Source organism: Marmota monax, unplaced genomic scaffold (assembly GCF_021218885.2).
Source record: "Marmota monax isolate L192 unplaced genomic scaffold, Marmota_monax_Labrador192_F-V1.1 WCK01_AAM20220418_F8-fsc00098, whole genome shotgun sequence".
Lineage (NCBI taxonomy): Eukaryota > Metazoa > Chordata > Mammalia > Rodentia > Sciuridae > Marmota > Marmota monax.
Genome location: NW_026694639.1, coordinates 2,422,996 through 2,446,323, shown reverse-complemented (window position 1 = coordinate 2,446,323; position 23,328 = coordinate 2,422,996). Strand labels below are relative to the sequence as shown.

The 23,328-nt window shown below is 36.7% G+C and overlaps 1 protein-coding gene across 9 annotated transcripts in view; it reads right to left on the bottom strand.

Annotated features, from left to right (window-relative positions):
- Nebl (nebulette) overlaps window positions 1–23,328 on the bottom strand; it is a 337,044-nt gene that overhangs the window by 92,677 nt on the left and 221,039 nt on the right. For 3 of the 9 annotated variants that reach the window (XM_046423006.2, XM_046423007.2, XM_046423010.2), the window contains exons 1-4: window positions 11,519–11,970; window positions 11,353–11,424; window positions 4,614–4,718; window positions 2,179–2,289 (exon numbers count right to left, since the gene is read on the bottom strand). The exons of 2 other annotated variants lie outside the window; for them this stretch is intronic. In XM_046423006.2, the coding sequence (XP_046278962.1) occupies window positions 2,179–2,289; window positions 4,614–4,718; window positions 11,353–11,424; window positions 11,519–11,599 (369 nt within the window). In that variant the 5' untranslated portion in view covers window positions 11,600–11,970. Of the gene's footprint in view, window positions 1–2,178; window positions 2,290–4,613; window positions 4,719–11,352; window positions 11,425–11,518; window positions 11,972–13,870; window positions 14,026–23,328 lie in introns of those variants that run through there. 4 more of the 9 variants (XM_058572293.1, XM_046423005.2, XM_046423009.2 and 1 more) reach the window with 4 other exon arrangements.

Here is a 23,328-nt window from a genome sequence, read left to right as displayed (position 1 = left end):
CCTGTCATCCAAGCTACAGGGAAAGGTGTGGTGAGGCCAGAGGATTGCAAGTTCCAGGCAGCCTGGGCAATTAGTGAGACCTGTCTCAAAACAAAATAAAAAGGGCTTGGAATGTAGCTCAGTGGTAGACCCCTTGACTTTGCATGCTTAAGTTTCTAGGTCTAACCCCCAGTACAAGAAAGAAAGAAAGAAGGAAGGAAGGAAGGAAGGAAAGAAAGAAAGAAAGAAAGAAAAGAGAAAAGATGCAAATATCTGACAATGTTAGTTTCTCACGTAAATATAAAAATAGACTCTAAAAAATTTTCTTTATTTAATGAATAACTGTTGCTTGTCTTATATCAAGTGTTGTAATTATGTGCTTTATAAAATAGCCCATGTTATCAGCAAATAGCCAGGTGACCAGATGTTGGCAGGAAAAACAAAGGATATATTGGTTACGGTCAGTCATGCAGAGCCTTGATATTATATATTTTTAGCTTAGCTAAATCTCAGCTAATCTCAGCTGTTAGCTTACTGCCAAGTTGGGTTCACAAAGGATGTTTACATTTGTAGTAATGAGGTATTTAAAGATGTTCTGCAAAGGGTAGCAATCCTTAGAATTTTTCAAGACTATTTTAAAATCAAAATTGATTTTCAGACTGTTATATAATTACCATGGTATCCTCTATTTAAAAGTAAAATAATTCTAGAGAAGGAATCCACATAATAAAGAAAGAGAGAGAGAGAGAGAGAGAGAGAGAGAGAGAGAGAGAGAGAGAGAGAGAGAAAGAAAGAAAAGTAGTAGGAAAGATGTGGGATAGTGTGTGGCTAAGAATGCAGACTCTGGAGCCAGACTACCCATGCTTGTATGCTGGCTCTACCGTTTACTGGCTGTGTGACCTTTGGCATGTTACTTAAAAACTCTGTGCTTTGGTCTCCATATCTCTAAAATGAGAATACTTCCTGGGGTTGTTGTGAGGATTAAATGACATAAATACATTTGAAATTCATGAAATAACACCTGACATATCGCTAGTACTTTTATTTGCTTCCATTATTACTAACCTACACTGTGGCATGAAGAATACCAACTATGAAAAAGGAAGCATATCCTTTAGAAGGAAGCCCATAAATCCAACAATACTGAATAGTTCCTATGTGCCCAGGAGGGTTCCAATTACAGGAGTAGAGTAGGGAAACAGACAGATAAGGGTCCCTGCTCTCATGTAAATTAGCCAAGTAACAGATTAAATAAAAATAAATAAATAATTTTTAAAAACTCAGATTGCACAATGAAGAAAACCAAACAATGAATCAGAAAACAGCAAAGTACTCTACTATAAAATTCTGTTTTAAGAAATGCAAGAGATTAAATGCACATTAAAATGCCTTATGTGTCAAGGTCCTGTACAGGAAAAAATTACCCTTACACTCCTGTGGATTCAAGATGAGTTTACGTGATAATGGTTCTTAAGTTTGTCTGCAACCTGGAATCACTAAAATAGCCACTTTCACCTGATGGAGGCTCTTGCTGGTAGCCTAAGTTATCCTAAATGAAAAGCACCAGCCACAGATCAGGAAATTCAAAAACCACTTGTCTAACAGATGGAGCATGGAACTGTGGGTATCAAGTCCAATTGTTATCTCTTTATGTGACTTTTAACAAGCTCTCGAAATGTTCTCTACTTAGGGATCATATTGTTAAATAAGAATCATTCAACAGGTGGTATAAGAATTTCATCTTCAAAATGGCATGGAGGCACACATCTGTAAGCCCAGCTGCTTGGGAGGCTGAGGCAGGAGGGTGGCAAGTTTGAGGCCAGCCTGGACAACTTAACAAGACCCAGTTTCAAAATTTTTAAGAAGTTGCGGGTGGGGGAGGGTGTGGAGAGATGTCTTGCCTAGTATGCATGAGGTCTTGAGTTCAATCCCCAGCATTACACAACAAACCAGAATTATTTCAGTTTTGTAAACTGTCAGACTCTACAAAGAGCAATGAATGGGACTCAGAAAAATAGCATGCATTTAAACTTGCATGTCCCTTTTACCCTCTGCCACTTGGCTACAGAGAGCACATAATCCAGCTGTTTCCATTCAGTGTCTAATACCCAGAGTAAACAACTCTTCCTAAAATATTAAATAACTTTAAAGAGATTATATCTTTGATCTACCTCATTATATACCAATTTGAAAACACACCTCACTCTGAAGCTGGGAAACTTCTCTCGCAAAGACACTGTCAATGGTGGCAGGCATCTGCTTATAAAGAGAGTTGGAAAGGTTGACCTTCACATTGCCTCTGTATTTTGCCTAGAGGAAATAAAAAGAAAATGAAAATCCCCCTCCTTTTTAATTTTTTTAAATTTTTTACTGTAAATAATAGAATAAAATTTTCTGTAGAAACCTCACTGATTCAACAATTTTAAATTAAACCTGCACTTGAATTTTAAATACCAGATCTGATAAATGTACTCTGAAGAGAGAAAGACTTCCAATTTGTGATGGAGAAAGCTTTGAGTGGTATATGCAAGAATGTTGTGACTTTTCTTTTAGTGAAACCCATGCACGTTTCTAAAAAATAAATCTACTTGTGTGTATTGACAGGTTCATATGTTTGAACAGTGAAGAAGCAGTCTGAGAACCATGAGACATTTGAGTTGTTCCAGAAAATACAGATCTTTAAAACTTACTGTCAGGTTCCCAACAACGAAGAATAGTGATTACTAGAGGCTGGGAAGGAGGAATGGGGATAGGCTGGTAGGCCGGGTAGCAGGCACCAAAGCACAATTAGCTAGAAGTATTTCTCGGATACTTTTAGTATTCCTCTAATTCACAATAATGGGGTAGACAAGGAAGAATTGGAGGACGTTGGATTAGACAAAGCGGTGTAAAGGGAAGGGAGGGGGAATGGGAATAGGAAAGATAGCAGAATGAATGGGACATTACTCTCCTATGTGCATATATGATTACATGACCAATGTGATTCTATATCATGTATAACCAGAAGAATGAGAAGTTATCTTCCATGTATGTATAATATGTTAATACATTCCACTATCATGTATAACTAGAAAAGAATAAAAACAACAAGCTCTCCTTCCACAGCACCACGGGATGACCAGCTTACAGAACCTATTATGTGTATTGTAGTGAGGCCTAGAAGAGCTTCAAGGATTCAAATGCAAAGTAATAAAAAAGAGATGGAAACGCCAATTAACCTGATTTGATCAGCACATCTTGTGTACGTGTGTTGAAACATCACACTGTACCCAATAAATATGGACAATTATTACAGATCAATCAAAAAAACTAATGTTTAAGAAGATGGTTAATGACCCTGATTTGATCCTTACCCACGTTATGCACGTATCAAATTATCACACTGCATAATCCTACAAATTCGTACGATAAGATAATAATTATTATTTTTTCAGGCACCCTTTTGTTCTAGACCCCCCTGGAGAGCCACAGTGAGCAGTAGTGGGAGGGGGCCTGTCTGCTCATGCACCTTCCCACCCCCAGCCTGTGCTGGCTCTGAGGGAGCTCAATCATTACTGGAAAAGACAAACACCCATTCACCACTTGCTCTTGGGAAAATTAGGTTCAAGGGAACACAATAGATCACCCACTTGCAATTTTTTGCTCTGCAGTTAACTCCTTCAGGAAAATCAATCAAACACAAGTTGGGAACACCAAGAATTTCTCTGCCCAGGAGAAATAACACAGCTGATATAAACAAAACTGTGTTTTGTGGGTGAGTCCTTGCAAACCTGATTTGGGTGTTGATTTATTGAGCATCTGTTTTATCTGAGCCTTTTGTCTCCACAATTCTAGATGTTGGTAATAATAAAAGAAAACGTGCTGATTTTCTCAAAATCATTTCAGGTTACCAGATCATATACGAAGAACCCCACGTTGATCTTTTTCCAATGTAACTTTCGGAACACTAGAGGTCAGTCATTTACAACACCATTTTAACCGCTCTCTTCAAGTTTATCTATGTGCAGACTACAGCAATGCCTCAATAGAGAAATGATTGTCAACACTGTGTTTTACAGTGCAAGATTAACTGTAGTTCTAAATACTCTCAGAAAAACTACACAATTTTTCAGCTGGAAAATGCATTTAGCATAGTTCTCACTCTGTGGTTTCAGAATAGAAATTTCTGTTGAACTCAATTTTATCCCACTCAAAAATAGTTTAAATTAAATTTACTTGTCAGAGATACTATGGCTTATGGAAACATGTAATAAGATGTACTTATTTCCAAAATAATATTCAACTGTTAATCTCTAATACATCCATTAGGAAATCAATAGTTTGAAATTTTAAAAATAAATCATTTTCCTAATTTTTTCTATTTATTGAATGAAAGTATTCCTTTTCAAGAGTAATACTATGTATAAAAAAAGTTGGAGTCAAAATATAGACATACAGTATATAATAAAATGTATTGAGCAAATATAGCAAAATATCTCAATTAATATTGATCATAGAGTTAGACAATAATCTAGATATTACCAACATTCAGTGATGCCTTCAAAAATATTCTTCGACTTTAATGCAGACACACATACTTTTTATCTATATAAATAGAAAAACACGAGCCATTTTGAAAGTTTTTAAGAACTTACCTCTGAAATAAAAGCGCCAATATTTTTAACATGGGTTAGCATGGGAGTGTCAGGCACAAATGTACATTTGTCCTTAGACTTTTTATACTCTTCTTTATAATGGATCTAAAAAAAAAAGAGAGAGAATCATGTACATGAGAAAGAAGAAAAACAATTGTAATGACCTTTTTTGAACAGAAAATGGAGGTGATAAATTCCATTTTCTGAAGTAAATATTCAAGTGTGGAACAATTCTCAAAATAAGCCAAATTGAATAAATGGAGATCCAACCCAGAACTGCAAAGCCATGCAGTGGGGTGAGAAAAGACTTACCTCCAATGAGCAAGGGCCCAGTTACCATTAAGGAGCAACACTAAGAAGATTGGGCCACAGAGGATGGTTCCCGCTTCCCCAGCATAATTATCAAAAGGTCCATTTCACTGCCACAAGTGTCCTAGTTTGTTGAGATTTTTAAGACACTGACCTTGACAGGTAAGTCTGTGTTCAAACAGAAACATCCGTCTACCTCAAGACAAGCAGTCTTTAGAACAGACATAATACATTAAGAAGAAAGAGGCAGAAATTAAACAAATGGAGGTTATTACTAGCAATGTCACCCATACAGGCTGGATGGAAGGACTGGGGCTTCCACTGTGGGCTTCTGTTTACTAATTAATCCCCCAAACCAATAAAACTTTTCTGATTTATTAGCACCCTTTACCTCCTCATCCCTCTCCCCTCCCCACAACAAGAGCAGAATCTGTCCAGGTGCTAGAGATTATTCTAGAATACCCCCTGGCCAGGGGCAGGCAGAGCAGCCAAAGAAAGTCCCCAAAGGTTTAGCTGAGCGTGTTCATTTCTTCACTCAAATTGACCAGCAAAATGAACCACTCCCTTCTCCTTGAGGAGAGCCCATGGACACACAAGCCAAAAGAAGTCAGGAACTTCAAGGACCTCAACTGTCATCCTACCGTCATGCTAATTGGTACACAAACTGAAAACTGGGGAGGCAAAACCTCGCCAAGAGATTGGAGGCAATTTGTTGAAAGTTATGTCTCCCTATAATAAAGTCATATATCTACCCAAGACTGTAAATACTCAGGCTGGAAAAACTGTCCCAAGTCAGACAATAAATTATATAGTCTTCCTAATTATAACCCCAAAGTGACGTTTAATTGTATACACTACCTGGTTCTTAGAGGACGTGATTAATATTGATGTTACATGCTAACATTCCCTGGAGATTTTGCCATATGCAAACCTGATTTGAGGGGCATTACTTGACCTGAGGTATAACCAGATACAAACATATTAAGTAAAGTTATTTCAAAATTCCCCTATTTCACTGCTGCGGCTCTTAGATATTAATGCCTCCCACATTAAACACTGGCTTTATTCATGAAATCAACATGAGAACATATTTATCTTATCTGAGCACTAAATTACTTTTTTTCTTCTCAGAGATTAGCCATAATTTTAGGTTCCTGCAAATCGCCCTCCTCAGTCACTAGTAATTAAATCGTTAATGGCAGTATGATAAATAGTAGGCTATTTTGATCATACAGAGGGAAAAAAAAAGTATCTCTGTTATATAATTAAGTGTGAGAAAAAATAGCCTATCATTAGGCTTAAGTTTGACTCATTATTTTTATCTTTTGCTACATCTTTTCCCCATCACATTCGCATTCTTCTCCACTGCGGTATGTGCTTACGGCTACAGGCCTCCTGATAAAGTCTGACATACACAGAATGTTCTGGATAGGAGTGCTGGATAAGAGTGAAGGATTTACTTCCTTTACTAGGCAGGCAAATAGTTCAGTCTTAATTGAGGGCTCCGTTAACTCTCTTTGGTCTTTACTAAAAAGATACCTACATTTGCATCTCTGAATTGAAGTTACATTTAAAAACAAGATCATTTGCTACTGCCCTTCCATTGTTCAGATCATAAGGCCATTAGCATTCACACACCCAGGATTGTGTGGATTTCTGATGAATCTCTGTGTGCGATTTGAGTTTTCAGACAAATAAAGAACGTTATGTATTAATAGCCTTGCTATGCCAGAATGGGCAGCAGCAGTGATTTCAACACCAGGCATTAAGCCACCGTAATAACCGTGAGAGGACAGAAACAAAGGTGCCTGGGAGGAGAGCATCCACCTTTCTAAGATTAACCCACCTACCTCCATCCAGGTTTTGTGCATAAAGAGGGGAAAAAAAAAAAACACCCATTTAAGTCACTGGTCACTGTATTTGGGTTTTCCTGATAGAGCCATCTGCACTTATAAACTATACACAGCACAACATATTTTCAAAGTAAAAATAACAGGGGGTCAAAGTTGATGACTTTATAATCAATAAGATGCCCCCAAACATTTATTTTCTCCTTTGAACCCACCCACTAACCCCAGGATGTCTCGACTACAATTAAATTAGCTCAGCATCGCTTCCTTCTCCTGGTCAAGTTTCTTCCAGAGAGTATGAAATTAGCTAATGGATGACATTGGATGACAGAAATGGAAAGGTTTGAGGATATTTCTTCTTATAAACATTCTGAACTGGTAGTATCTAGAAAGTCTTTTCACAAATGAAATCATACCAATTTAATTCAGTAAAGCCTGGAAGAAAAAACGTGGCTCCAGTGTTATTTGTTAACCGGGCACACGTCATTGCCAAGGTCACTCTCCCAAGTTTCCTTACAGGGTCCAGGCTTTTTCTGGAGGAGTGACCACAGAATTTAACACTTTTAGCCTTGAGAGGATTTATCTGCAATAAATGGTGTGTGTTTGCCTGGAAGATGTTCTCACTGCCTGAAGCTTCAAACCACAACAGTGAGTCAGAGGCTGCAGGCAGATGCAGCCCAACTTGTTCTGCAGAAGGTTTTTTATGCCTTGTTTACACAAAACATACAAAAGATTCCCCTCTGCCCCATATTTTTTTATGGCCACCTGTCAGAAGGCTACTAGAGCCATAATTCTGGATGCTCAATAGAATGGGTAGGTTTAATTCATGTCAGGAAATAATTAAGAATTTGACAAACAGGACTAACAGAGAATGCCTACTTGGGGAAATAAAGGGTTAAATAGAGAGGCCACCTCTGAGCACTAGGTGTCCTTCAGAATTGGGAAGTGAGTCACACAGAAGGAAAGCCCATAATGTGGGTAGAGCAGATGCAACTCAGAAACTAAGTGGGGCCAAAGAAAGGAAAAAAGAAAAAAGGATTTAAAAAAAATAAAAAGAAACCATGAAAAATGCCTATGCTGATCCCCAAAGTGAAGCCACTTGACCTGAAAAACTGACATTTTCTCTCAGAGGAGGATTCTAAACATCGCGCAGGCCTCCCAGGACAGATCTCCAGGCTGATCTCACTTAACATTTGTATAAACGGTCTGGCATGCAAGGGATGACACAGCATGGTCCCCAGGTCCGCTGATGAGCCTGGCTCTGGCGGAGAGTGAAATGGCAAGCAGAAAGCCATGAGCCCAGAAGCCCTCAAAGGACCAGGAGGGGAAGCAGGAAGGCACAGATTAGATCTGGCCCTGGCGAGGTAAAAAGAATTCCAACTACTATCAAAAGATGATGGGCCCTAAGCTGTCAGCCACACGTCAGAAATTAGAAATGGAAATGGCTCTGACACACCACAGAGATGGGTTTGACAGCATTCTGCACCCCCAACAAGTCCAAGAAATTCTCAACCGCCTCACCAAGGGTGCTGGGAGGGAAACAAAGCAGGGTCCCACTCTACCACAGGTCACCTACAGCTGAGTGCTGTGCGCAGTTCTGGTCACCATACCCTGACAAAGACACAGGGAAGATCAGACGGCGGAGGACATGTGGAGAGGCAGCTCTCTGAAGAGAAACCCAAAAAACTACCCTTCTCATCTGACAACTGAGGCACAGAGGAATGTGACCACTTCCCAGGCTCTGGACATGTCCTCACCCCAGCCTCACCAGGTGGCCTTGGCTAAGCCATTCAACCTTGGGTCTCACACCAGTAAACTGAGGCTTACGGAACTTAAGGTACATGCTTGGCACACAATTTTAAAATGCACCTGGAGTGCCTGGCTTATAGAAGGGGAGGAAGGACATCTGATGGCCAAGACTTGGGGTTCAGTCAGACTTATGTCAAATCTCAGGGAGCTCCTGGGCTAAGAGGCTTGATCTGTGGCTTGTGAGGCTGTTAGCTGATAGTCTGTCTAAGACATGACGGATTATTTAAAAAAAAAAAAAAAAAAAAAAACAAGACACTGGAAGGTGTGTGTTTAAATTTGAGACCAGAGGTGGGGAGGTTGGGGTGGGGGTGCAGAACTCATGCACTAAATTAAACGCAGGACACCAGTAGATGGCACAACGAGAAATCTAATACAGGCTCGACTAAAACTCCAGTCTAACTGCCGCATGGCCTCAATTTTTTCTGTTCCAGCTTCATGATTAGTGCATTTAGATAACTCTGTAGCCACAGAGACTATAAGAGAGACAAGAATTTCAAATTTAAGTTCATCTGTTCCCAATTAAAACACTGATAACACTGAGAATGTATAAGAAAGTTATTACTTAATGATAGATTTAACCAAATGGCTCAAAAGCTAAAAGTTTAATGGAATCCAATATGCCAAGTCCTTCAAGGAAGAATTAAAACTCATTCTTAAAAAGACTGTACAAATTCCTTCTTTCATTTTGTGTGTGGGAGTTTGTTGTTGTTGTTATTGTTTGTTTTGTTTTGTTTTGTTTTTTTGGTGAGGAGACAAAAAGATTATTTTTTCAGGTTCCCCAATAATAAATATAAAAATTCTAAAAATGGGGTATCTTGATAGGTATAGAATTCTATTTGCAAACAGCATATGAACATGTACACTGATATAAATTAAATCAAAATTATCATGTTCTAAATATTTAAGTAGTACAGATGTCTGTTACATATCATAAATCTATGATAAATAGAAGCTACTTCCATATGTTTGATTTCACCTAAAGGGGAAAAAAATAACATGACCTTTGCAAAATGATAAAGGCTATCAGACCTCACTAGAGATTGGTTTTAAAGTCACTGTTAAGTGATCTGACTCAAAATAACTCCGACAAACTGTCTAATTAAAGTTACTACTTCAATCCTAATAGTATATTGAAACTATTACAAGGGAGGCCATAATAATTACACTTCTACAAAAACATCAAAGCTGGAACTATCTCCAGAGTTAGGAATTTGCAGTTTCAAATGACAGCCTTACTAATGCTAATATTAGTATCATAAGTAATGATAAAGCTAAGATAAACTTTGCATGGAAATCTACAGTGAGAGATAACACAGCAGAGAAAAAAAGAGGGCTTTGTTTTCAACTCTCAGTGCTTAACTATGTGATCCAGCAAGTTACTTAACTTCTGTGCCTCTGTCTCCTTGCTTCTAAAATGGAAAAACAGAAAGACCTATCTCATAAGCTGCAATGCCTGGCTCAGAGTACTCAATAAATCCTAACTGTCAATGTCATTCCATTATTATTTCAATTTACAAAGAACGTTCACATACATAAGTAGCTTATTACTATTAAGTAATAATACAAAGAAATACTTTATTTAAAATTTAATTAAATCCCATGTCGAGTATATGGAAAGGGTATGATTCATATCACCACTCTTTGGCTCTTTCTGACAAATCAGAATGAAATGAAGAGTCATATATAAAACACAATTGGATGGATGGATGCAAAGTTAAGTTCTAGTTGGGATATTTAATAACAGCTAATATTTATTGAGTACACTCATGTTCAAAGAGTATGCTTAGCATTTAATCTAACTATTATAAATATTACAGTTCATAAACTGAGCCCCACCAGGTTAATAACCTTCCCAAGGTTACTATTGAGTGGATTCAGGCAGATTGATTCAGAGGACCTGCTGCATGGTACCCCACTGCCCAAGATGAACTTCCTTTGAACACAAACACTTTTCGAATATTCTCCTCACTCTGCTCATTACCGACAACAGAAATAACCATACTGTCTTCATCTCTCTAAATGAAGACACAGGCATGTGTTTACAGGAACCAAATTTCCTTTATACCAGCAATTCTCACATCTGTTTATGAGGATCAGCTGAATTTTCATCCCTAGTGACTAATGTTTTTCTTTGTGCTTCTAGAATTCTAGTTTGCAGATTTACTAAATAGGTAGTATGTGCATTTCAAATAATTTCAGGATTACCTTGAAATGTAATAGCAACTAATCCCATTTACTGAAAAAAAAATGCTCCTTTTCAGTAATATCATCATCTAGATCAGGATTTTCAATATGCAGTTTATAAATCCTGAATTGTAAATGGATGTTATATGCATATAGGTATATGCCTTTTCTTAGTTTGAAAAATGATTGCATTCATCAGATTCTTCAAAAGGCCCTCAAAAATATTAACAATGATTTAGCTAGACAGCCTCCAAACCAAATTACGTCATTATATTAATTTTAGTCTTTGGGGTTCTCAAATGGAATATGCTTTGCAACCCAAGGCCTTATGAGTTCATGGCAGAAAGAGAGCAAAATTCATGAGAGACAGGATTCTGGATCATGAATGGGGAAACTTGTTCCAGCAGAAATTCTCTGTAAAGGTGACCTTAGGGAAATCACTTAAAATTTCTGGACTTAGTTCCCTGGGCCTGGAAAATAACTGTATGTTACCTAATGATGTCAGGGTTTTCTCCCCAGCTCTATGATGATATAACTGTTCCACACCTGCAATGCAAAGTCACACAGAAGTCACTGGAGCCACTTACATCACTAATGAGTTCAGTGCATTTTCTGGCCAATTCCATGCTTAGGTCTTCAATAACAGGCTTCGGGAATACCTGTTCAGAAAAAAAAAAAAAAAAAGGAACATTTTGTCCTCACCCATTACAGAACAAATTCGTTCTTGGGTACATTAAGTTCTCTCTCACGTACCTTGTCTTCTTCATCTTCTTCTTTCTCTGAGTTTCCCTCTTCGGTTCCCTCTTTCCCAGCCTCAAACGCAGGGTCCCTCATTCTTACCCTGTCAAAATATTTATATTTTTAAACTTCACTAGTGTAGCATCTTTTTTTTACAAACCACAGCACACTGGAGCTCCTATGTGTCTCTGGTGCTCGGGCAGGAATGACCTTGCCAGGCGTCACCCCTGGCTCACACTTCACCCTCCTTATCTCAATGGAGTGTGAGGGAATGGAATGGATCCCAGGGCTCTGCCAGGGTCAGCCTCACAGGAGGAAAGAACACTTTCTCAGGCGAAATCCAATCTGACAAACTTAAAGACAATATTCTTCAAACTGGTTAAGAAATCCAAAAGAGAAAATTTATCTTTCACTAATTCAATTCATTCATGAAACAGTATAAAAAGGACTTAGAGGGTCTAGGAAAATTTCTCAGCTAACGGTGCTCAAGATACCACAGCCCAAAGCCTGTTATCGCAAAGATTCCTCAACTCCGTCTAAATAAAGCTTTCTCTGGAATGTCAGCTCTGATTCCATATAGGGAACCTGGATCATTCAGACTCATTTCATTAACCTAAATTAAACATTTTATGAGACATTCACATACTTTCCACAACCTAAAAAATCCCCCACTTTATATTAGCTTATTAGGAGCTGGTAATTTATTACGAAAAGCCCTTTGAACCACTTCAAAGAATCTATTCTGAGTTAATTATGACTGTTAATCTTATATTAGGGAGCATTGTATTGTATTAATTGTAAACATCATTAAACATGTGCAGTTGCTGTTAATACATGTTGATATATCATTGAAGAATTCTAGAAATATCACTGCTTCAAAAAATAATCATCCTCTTGGATTCTGCTCAATGTGTCAATTTTCACAAATTCACTAGTTATTTGTGAATTCCTCAGTGCTTACTATACACTTGGGAAAAGTTGGAAAAATAAACTATCACAATATTTATTATGGGGTATATGTCACCAGTTATATTACTAAATATATATTTCTCACAAAAAATCCTCTATTGTCCATTTAGGCAATTTAAGACTCAATATAATGCATAATTTATTCATTTGGCTATTTTAATCATAAGGTGAATTTATTTTTACAAAGCAATAGCATATTAGTGTTAGATATTGTAAAAATACCCTATGGTGAATAATGAAACTGCTTATATAAAATGCATCTTTAATCAAAATAATAATTCCAAACAGCCAAATAGAATACCATTTTCTCTTGATATGCAATCTAGTTTTCAACTTATTAAGGCCTTGGCCTTAATAAAAAAAAAAAAAAAAAAAAAAAAAAACATCATTCAAGAATTGCTGGATGAACTCTTGGCCTTACCTAAACTGAAAATTCTGACAAGAAAAACATCCCACATAATTGTAAAAAATAGATCATTTCTCAAATTGTGTTTCATGAGGGAAAAGTCCAAAACAATATTTGGCAGGGAAAAAAACAAGTTTCTGTTTAAATGTTAAATGTTTCATGTTTGGGAGACCTGTATACTAATCCCTACCTGCCTCTTAGAAATCCACATGCCATAATGACATTTGGATTTTCAGCCAAAAATAGACCTGTTTAGGTTTCCTTAACCTGCCATTTCCCAAACAAGAATCCTGTCCATTTCATCTCATCTATCGTTTTTTTTTTAATGACACCTGTTACCCCAGAAAACTTCTTTTTTCATTCTTCTATAAAGCATTATTTAGGGAAACACTGCTCTATTCGGACAAAATGTCATGTTCTAAAAGAATTATTGGTATTGTCATGAAATGATTTTGGGGGGAGGTGTGAGCCACATCCCCAGTCCTATTTTGTATTTTATTTAGAGACAGGGTCTCAATGAGTTGCTTAGCACGTCACTTTTGTTGAGGCTGGCTTTGAACTTTCTATCCTCCTGTCTCAGCCTCCCAAGCAACTGGGATTATAGGCATGTGCCACCGTGCCCGGCTATGAAATGGTTTCTGATACAGGTTAAATTAATGACATTGCATATGGTGCTTACCAGCAAAATGCCAAAAAGAAACTGTTCCTGGCATGCTGAATTTGAAAAGAGGCATGTCATGCCCGCCTAGTGCAACAGATTCTACAAGGAAACTCACTGGGCATTATACTTGTTGCATAAGGGGAAAAACACATGGACTCTAGTGATTTCCCTCAAGGTTCTGCCAAAAGACTATCGTAATATGCTGTAGAAGATCTATTACATGAATTTTAGGGAGGAAACAAGTTCAAGGGAGTAACAATTTCTGAAAACTTTTCTTATAAACTTCTAGAAGTACAGAGAGGAAATCAAGCCAAAACTGCCTAAGGCACACCTCTGGGCTCATATTTGAGATGACAAAACGTTGCTGGTTGTGATGTCTATTCCCCATGGTGAACTGTCCAAATTAGGGCTGAGCAGCAGCCATCCTCTCGTTCCAGTCATTCAGTGAGTTCTTATTGACTCTCCATTATGCTGCAGGAGAATAATCTGTTGAGATTTAATGCACAAAAGTTTCAAACGCAAAACCAAATACAACATCGTTCGTTGTGAACACAAATTTTCCATTTGAGATTTTAGAATCAGAATTTCAAAGCCAGTGGGATCCTTAAAGAAAATGATATACCTACAGCCCTCTCTTTTACAGAGGACAAAATTAAAGCCAAGCAAAAATAAACTATCTCCTTTGCACAGTTATTCAATGGAGTTCTATAATTACAACCTAACTAGAGCCCTGTTTATTCAAATACAAGTATTGTTAGGCTGGATACTCTGCTTGATGATAGAAGGATACAATGGTGAATAAAACATGTTTTGTGCTAAGATTAGGTATGAAATAAAAATCCCATCATTCAAGACTTGCTGGATGAACTCTTTAATGGATTGTCTGGCAAGCCGCATACACCATTACTTTTGATTGAATGCATCTTTCTTCCTTTCACCTATGAGTATAATATAAAATTCATGTCAAGTTTTCTCTAAAAAATTTTAAGCTCTGCACTTTATCACAGCAAAGCTCTCCTGTCAGTAGCGCTAAAATCTGACTTGGGGGATCAGAAAAGTGTTTTTCATGGACAAAGTTCCCTATCATCTTTTTTTAAACCAAGTTTAATGTTGTATTCTAGTACATATTTTTACCTTGGGGTACCCCCGAAGGGAATATCTGTATAGCTGCTAATCCCTGTTACTTATCCTGCACTTCATTTTTGTTGTCTTTTTTTTTTTTTTAAACTTTGGTCATGTCCCCATGCTGTGATACCGAATGGGACCAAGATGGGAATCACATTCCTTATAGTGAAACCTTCAACCTCCAGATCTAGATCTACCATATCCTCTAGGGGAAATTATTTAATCCTTCTCTGCTTCTAATTCTGCATAAACAGAAAAACTAAATTACTGTAAGTTAATAAATGGAAAGCACTTGAACAATTTCCAACTAACCAGTAAAGGTACAGTTACAGGAGAAGCAGGGTTTTCTCATTGAAAAGGATGAGACTCTGTGCCATCAATATCATCTTTTTTTTTTTTTTTTTGGAGGGGGCGCTGGTACTAAGGAGTGAACTCAGGGGCACCTGAACACTGAGCAACATCCCCAGCCCTATTTTTGTATTTTATTTAGAGACAGGGTCTCAGTGAGTTGCTCAGTGACTCGCTTTTGCTGAGGCTGGCTTTGAACGCACGATCCTGCTGCCTTAGCCTCCTGAGCTGCTGGGATTTCAGGCATGAGCCACCATGCCCAGCATCACCAATATCTTCTCAAAGGTAAGAAAGGTCTCCCACAACCTGAGAGCCTAAAGATAAGAGCGAAGTTATGTTTTTATGATATACGGGTCTTCCAATCTTTCTGTAGTTTGATATGTATGCATAGGCAACTGTATTTCCATAGTAACTGCTAAGTGGGTGACACCCTTCTCTGGAAACACAGCTCCTGGCCAAGGAAACATATCTGTGCCAGCACTGCAGTCACAGAGCACCTGACTGTCCTCAGTGTCCTGAAGGTCACACATCCCGTTTTTGATGTCTTAAACTTTTTTCACTTCTTTCTCCTTTCTTTTCTTCCTAGTGATAACTAGTGATAGCAGATGTGCTCTTCCTCAACACCATGACAAGGGACTTGCAAATGTAAATTCATAAACAAATAGATCAATCCTGAATTGAAATGAAGGCATCCAGGGGGTGTCACTAAAATATGCACCTTGGTATGCTGATTGTTTTAAATTGAAGGAACTTGCCTAAGGCACACCTCTCGGCTTAAGATGCCGGAAGAGGCTCTTCTGAAGTTCCTATATCTACTGCAGACTAGACCTGCCAATGATAATACAAACTGCTCAGTTAATTTTTTCAACCAAGGAAGAGTAAGGTCACATCATAGAAGAGACTGAAAGTCCAACATCACCCCAAGAAACCAGGAAAATTCTGTCCTAGTTACCATTAGTCTCCAGGCCCATTCACTTCCCCTGAAAATCATTTCCTCTAAAACTGCCCTTCCCCCATGAAGAGGGTATATAAGCTTCTGAATCTCACCGGGCCATTGGATACTTGTCCTTTGGGTACTTGTCCTTCCATGATGCCCCCATGTACATAGTAACCTGTATGCCTTGACCTCTGTTAATCTGTCTATTGTCAGTTTATCTCAACAAACTCAATGACTCAAACTTCAGAGAGCAGAGGGGAAGTTGCTTCTCTGTTAAGGAAAACTTGCAGAGATAAAATGATTTGATTTTATACTAAAATGAATTCAATATTTCTTATTATAAAATATCTATCCTAAATGATCAGGTAAGAGAAGAACTAACTTGCCTGATTCAATTTCCTGTTGGGACAGTTTTTCATGCTCATTTTTAGCTGCCTGGTTTTATTTATCACTGTCCCTCGGAAAGTTCCTACTTCTTGATGGAATCCCAAGCAATTTTACATTTGCCACATCTTTACACATCACTTGGCATCTGCCCAAAAGAGAACTTTGCTAATAGATAAGTGGGAAAGAAACAAGAAATGAAAGCACTCTAGGGCAATTTGTCCTCTTTATAAAAGAGATGAGTTCTGCTGAATATTAGCCCAGTCTATTTTCATAATTTACATTAATTAACATATCTTCTTTTTAATGGCTCTTTCATTACTGTTTGTTCATTAGAAATCAAAAGAACACAAAGCTACCTTAGTAATCATCACGATTACCACTCGTGCTACTAAAATAAGATTTAATAGGCTTGTTTATATTTAATTTCCATTTTCACACATATAGATCCTACATATGTAGCCAGATACTGAAGGAAGAGAAGAACAAGCAACTGCAAATAATTGGGGGCATAACAATTATTTGATGGAAAGGCCAAAATTAACAGGATAATTTTTTTCTCATTGAGAGAAGAAAGGTGCTCCTATTCACTGTCTATATTAACATAAGCATCCAATGAACTGGTTTAATTTGCAACCTACTTGAGATGTTATTTCAATGACGTTAACACCATGATCACTCCTGCAATCCCAACCCTAAGTAGAACCCCAACGTTTGAGTGGTCTACATGAGATTTATAACTAGAACCAAAAGGTCAAGTCAGATAGAACAGTTTGAATACCACCAAAATTATCTCTTTTCTAGATTATTGTGTGAAATGTGTCAGGAATAATCATGAAGGGCCTTGAAATTGGCATATAAAACAACAACAACAACAAAAACTAGTGGGTATCTTATCTAGAGCTTCATTAGGACCATACTGTCCTTTCACTGCCTTGGAACTACTTTAAAATTCCATAAATTGTTGAAAACTAAAAATAATACAAATTATCCTTATCCACAGAAATGGAAATTAACTGTGTCCTGGGGAACACAATTGATTATTGCCCTGCAGACTGACCCTTTTTCATCTATTTATAAATCTACTACAGCATTCCCTATTACTCATTGCATTTTAGCTTTGAAAATGTACCTTTGACCCAACTGTAACATCTTACTGGTACCCTCATTTATTAATTTTGAAATGTGCTTGTTTATGCTTTAGGAAACTCATTTTTAAAAATTTATCCTTTAACAGTTGTGACTTATTCAATTATCCTCAATTCCTTCTTTAACATTCAGCAAAAAATAGAAAGGGAAAGGGAGTCTTAGAGAACTATCTCTTTTTTCTCAATTGTGAAATAGCTGTAAAAATTTTTTGGCATCTATTAAAATCAGCTTTGTTTTGTTTTATTTTGTTTTCAGGTCTGACCTCTTTTGACTTTTGGCAAATGCCACATGTGTGCTTGTACATATGTACATTCACACACAAAAAACACGCACAACACACCCGCGCATGCACACACACATACACACACACACACTCTCTCTCTCTCTCTCTCAAGCAGAGTTAATTCACCACAGCTGCCAGTTCCCGCCTGAAAATTATAAAAGGCTTCAATAAATGCAAAGACTTAATTACTTCTCACATCTGGAAAAACTTGAATATGAGAGTGGATTTATTGAAGAAGCTCTTGGCTTGGCTGTCAACACCATATCCAGAGCCAGAAAGAGAGCAGGCTTGATCACTCTTGGCAATTCTTTAACCCATTCAGAGATAGATGATCATCAATTAATTCATAACATGGCCTGTTTACATGATTTATGAATTTTATGAAAACATAATAAAGTAAATAATTTCCTAGTAACTTATGGAGAAAAGCTGTCTTTGTCATGTTTTGGCAGTTGGAGGTGGGGGGATGATACATTAAACTGTGGAAATAATGAAGTCCTTATATTCAAGGAAACAAAGGAAAGACTTCGAGAGACTCTACAGCATAGTGAGAATGGCCATTAGAATAATAACTTACATAAACACATGCAAAATTAGATAATTTGGCTCTTTCATGAGAAAGTGTGATAAAATGTTTCTGAAAGGGAACTAGGAAAGTTACATGAGCTCATTGAAAGAAGACTTAGCAGAAACTAAGAACTGGGCTGATCTCCGCCAGAAAAGAATATTTAAGCTGGAATTAAGCAAAGTGATAGGATTCAGGGAAGGCATCCAAAGAGCATTTGCAAAAACCCAGGGACAAGAGTTGAAGGGACCAAAAGTTCAATGTCACTGGAGCATACGCAAGGAGAGAAGAGGGAAGAGGAGGAGCTGAGGATCTTGCCAGAGACCTCAGGGGAGAGGATGATGAAGTAAATGTATGGAAATCACTTATCCTGACACAAAAAGCTTAAGCTGGTTTGAACCATGAACCCTTTACAAATAACACAGTTCCTGGTCAATTAACTGTGGAAGCAGCAGCTTTGCAGCTACTCTATTCCCTTTATATGCCTTGAACTTAATTTTTACCCCTCTCTGTTATCATCAGCCAAATGAAATATTCCTTGTGTATCTGGACATTATGAAAATTCCTAGTGAAGAAAGTATTTTCAGGTCTATTATGTCTTTGAAGGAAAATACTCAGGGGAAATCCACTTGTATTATGTGTACCCAGAAATAAATGAAATTTCTGCTAAATGTGTCTATAATATAAATTTTACACTTTTACATTTCTATAATTGCAATTTTATTATTGAAATGTACCTCTTTTCCTACTCTTTACTAAATAAGTGACATCAATGTTTATACTTGAATCTTAAACATCGAATTACTCATACCTACATTTGAAAATGATTTCTACCCTGAAATCGTGATTCCATCATACTGTATGTAAACCAGGAAAAACAATATTGCCAATGCTCACACATTCAGAACTATTGAAACACTAATTCCTGACTATTATTCTAATCATTTCTATAGGTATTTTTCATGTGTAACTCAAAATATAATATAAAAATGGAACGATAACTAAAGTGAATATCTCATGAACACAGTTGTAAAGGTAGCGATGTTTTAAAATAATTGTTACCCTCCTAAGAGTGAGAACTGGTTTAACATACACATTAGTGGTAATTACTCTCTGAGGCCTTCATAATCTTTATTATTTGCGTGTAAATGTGTACTGGGTGGGTGTGGGTTTGTCTTCATCCATTCATTTCACTTAAGTATTTCTTGTATGCATTTTATGGGCTAAACACATAATATAACAATAAAAGTTGGTCAGTTTTGTTCCCCAGTACCTCCCCTTTTCCTCCTCCTGCTCCCGCTTGCTCTACTGGTCTCCCTTCTCTTTTCATGATGTCCCCCCTCCCCCGCATCCTTTTTCCCTTTTACTCTCACTAGCTTCCATATATGAGAGAAAACAAAACAGGAGATTTTAATAAAGAGATTGATGCATCATTTAAAGAACCTAATGCCTCACTGGAATGAGATTCTTTTAAAATTAAAAAAAAAAAAGAATTCTAATACTCAACAGAAAAGTTCTTGAGCCATAAAGCAAAAGAGTATTTCTCATTCTGTTCCACAGCGGACCCAGCTTCTCTCCACGGAGCCAGCAAAGTGGATGCTTTAAAGCTGCTGGAATCTTGAATAACATCCAGATGCAATGAAGTGCTTTGAATCTAAAGAACTGTGACGTGAAATGATATTCAAGGTCTTAAATTTTATTTGTATCCTCCTTCATCCAAGGTCTGCAGAAAATTTTGGAGAAAGATGAGCTGCATATAAAAACGGAGGAAGGTAAATCCAAAACTTTGGGGAGTCCTCTCTACTGGCCCCTATCCAGTACTGCGAAAGCCTACTTCCCTCCAATAAATGATTACTTTACATATAAAATTGCATTTAATCCTCACAACATCCATTTCACAGATGAGGACCCTGGAACTTAGAGCAATAACTCGCCCAAGTTCTTCAGTAAGAGATTCAAACCCAGGTCTTATCTGCTTCAAGGTGTGTAAAACCTACTAGACCAACAGAGTAGTGCCACACCTAATGACTTTTATTCCTTTATGGTGGTAATATTATATTTTCTACCATCTCCTTCTATTTCCAGCTTCAAAGGAATTGCCATTACTGGCGGTTATTTAAAGGAAAGTACTCCTTGCAGAATGGAGACAATTTGGTCCCTGTGATCTGTGAAAACGAGGCTCCATAGGAGTTAGAAGAAGTGGTAAAAAGCAGGCAATAAGGAAAGCATTATGAGGATCCTTAATCTGGCAGCAACCTACCTTGAGAAATTTTTCTGATTTTAATTCATTAATGATACATATATATGCAATAGTCAACTGGTAAATGTTCAACTTTCATCTCTCCCAGAGTTTAAAGGGGTTTTTAAATAGAAATGTATCTTCAATTAAAAATAAAACAGCATAATCACTGAATTGGGACAAGCCTCTGTCAAGCTGATATGAGACAGCATCAAAACGTACTGCAAGTAACAAAAGCTTACATCTAATGTTAAATGGACCAAGAAATGTCAATCCACCTGAGGCCAATCTTCCCCATGTTAAAATGGGCATTTCAAGGTCTACAATTATGCCTATTCTGCTCTTAGTACTTATCTGTACACTGATGAAATCACTCTAAACAAGATTTCAACCTTATTTTGGGCAGCACTTTTCATATTGATCACCAGAAACCAAGATCATAAAGTTTTACTGTGGTATTCTTAACAGTCAGGAGTCAGGCAAGATTTTGTATACACAAGTGAATCAGATGTAATAAATATAAGGGGCAGATTTTGTTGTATCCAAATAGATTGTCTTTGATACACAGCTGCCTTGATATTCAAAAGGATATTACTTTTCCTCAAATGGGATCCAACACAAAAAAGTTTAGAATGTCGTAAATGTTCATTGGCAATAGAGTTAGATAGTGGCCTTTATACCATGTTCTCTGATTAACACAAAACTACTGAATACAATTGACAGAAAAACTTGAGAATTCTCTCAATTTAGGCTAGCATATTATCATATGTTCACCCCAAAATATTTGCACAATGTCTACATAAAAGAAATATTGCTTTCATGTTTACTTTAAGCTGACTTGAAAATTTCACATAGCAATATATTTTTTAATATATGCCCTATATTCCATTTCTTATAAATCTAAACATTTTAAATGCCAAAGAAGCTGCTTTATGGTTTTCTATGACAAACTTTCCTCAGAAGTGAACTTTTTAAAAGCACAATCCTACTCTGAGGATTTTACCTAAGTTTAAGGTTGGCTGAAAAGGAAGTATTTTTGCTGACAAATGATGAAGTAAAAAAGATATTGTAATTCATGATTTTCACTAGACTTTAATACTAGCAGAGTATTATCAAATTCTATTAAGTTTTTTTTCCGTATAGAAACATCACTATATGTACTTTGGATCAAAGTTGTATCTGCTTCCTTATTTTAACATTTAAAATAACTGTTCATGTTTTTCCTTTGTCAGTTCTTTCTGGTATTTGTATTACTGTCTCTCCTACATAGTGTCAGAAGTTAAAGAAAGCTCAGAAATTAATTTAATCAGGGCAAATAGCTAAATTTTATTATCCCGTTTTAAACAAAGTATTTATAAGTGTAGGGTTTAAAAAACTTAATATAGTGTTATATTTTCTTAACAAACTTTATGAGATCTTTTAAAGACTATCTGATTGCCCATTAAATGTAGCCAACTCAAAAAACAAAAATTTTTGTAAAAATATAGATCACCTGTATTATAAATCTAATCTTCTCAGATAGGGTTGCAGAAGACTTTAAAATAAATCTTTAAAAATTGTAAAATTTTACACTTCAACTAGTTCCTTATTTAATTTATCAATTTATTTATTTATACTTTAGCTCAGCATTTTAAAGTTTTTTTTTAACCTTTCCAAAACAAAGCAAGGGTGAATATCTGTTTAAACAAACAATCTTTGTTTAAATATGCATAGGTTAACATTTTCATAATATAAGAACTAAATATTTTTCAAAACATCATCAAAAATGAATGTATAAATTATATTACAATCTTTAATAATGTTTGTATTTCAGAGACAGGACCAGTGATTATATTGGGGACCACGATTTGACCAATTATAACAACTAACTCATGCAGTATGTAATAATGGGACTTCTGCTCTAGTTCTTTATGTTCTATTCAAAGAATAAAACACATGTGAAGTGTCATGAGGTTATAGGCAAACAATAATTGATAGCAGACTTTTATTTTCTTGGCTGGCAAAAACATTACGGCAGACCAGACCAGGATGACCAAGAATTGAGAAAAGTCAAAGCCCGCTAGAACCTCATCGAATGAACCAGAGATTACAGAGATTCATGTGCAAAGGCAAACAAGGGGAGTGTCATGTTTCGTGTGAGCAGAGGAAAGCATCAACACTAGGTGGATCCTAAGACCTGGGTTCAAAATCCTCTCCCTCTGCACAAATTAAACCAATCTTTCCAGCTCAAAGACAGTATGATTACCATATGTATCTACTTATCTACTACAGGCAGAGCATCCTTATCCAAAAATCCAAAATCTGAAGCTTTCTAAATGCTTACATGAGGCCATAGGTGGGTAATTCCACCCCTGACTTCATGTGAAGGTTCACATAAAAAATACAGATGCACTAAAAATATATAAAATTATCCTCAGACTATATGTATAAGGTATACCAGGAACATAAATGAATGTCGTATTTAGATTTGGGTCTCATCCCTGTTATATATATGCAAACATTTCAAAATCCAAAACACTCTGAAACCTGAAATATTTAACTATAATAAACTATGATACAAAGATTTCAAAGATAAAAATATCATCCAGGGAAAATTCTTTTTCAAACTTAAAAAAAATGCTTTTTTTGTTTGGTGTTTTCTGCTGTTTGTTTTGGTCAAAGGGCAACAGAAGTAACCTATGTGAAACAGTAGGTATGATGATAAGCACTTGACATATATCATCTCACGGAAGATGCATATAGAAGACACATAGCTTCTA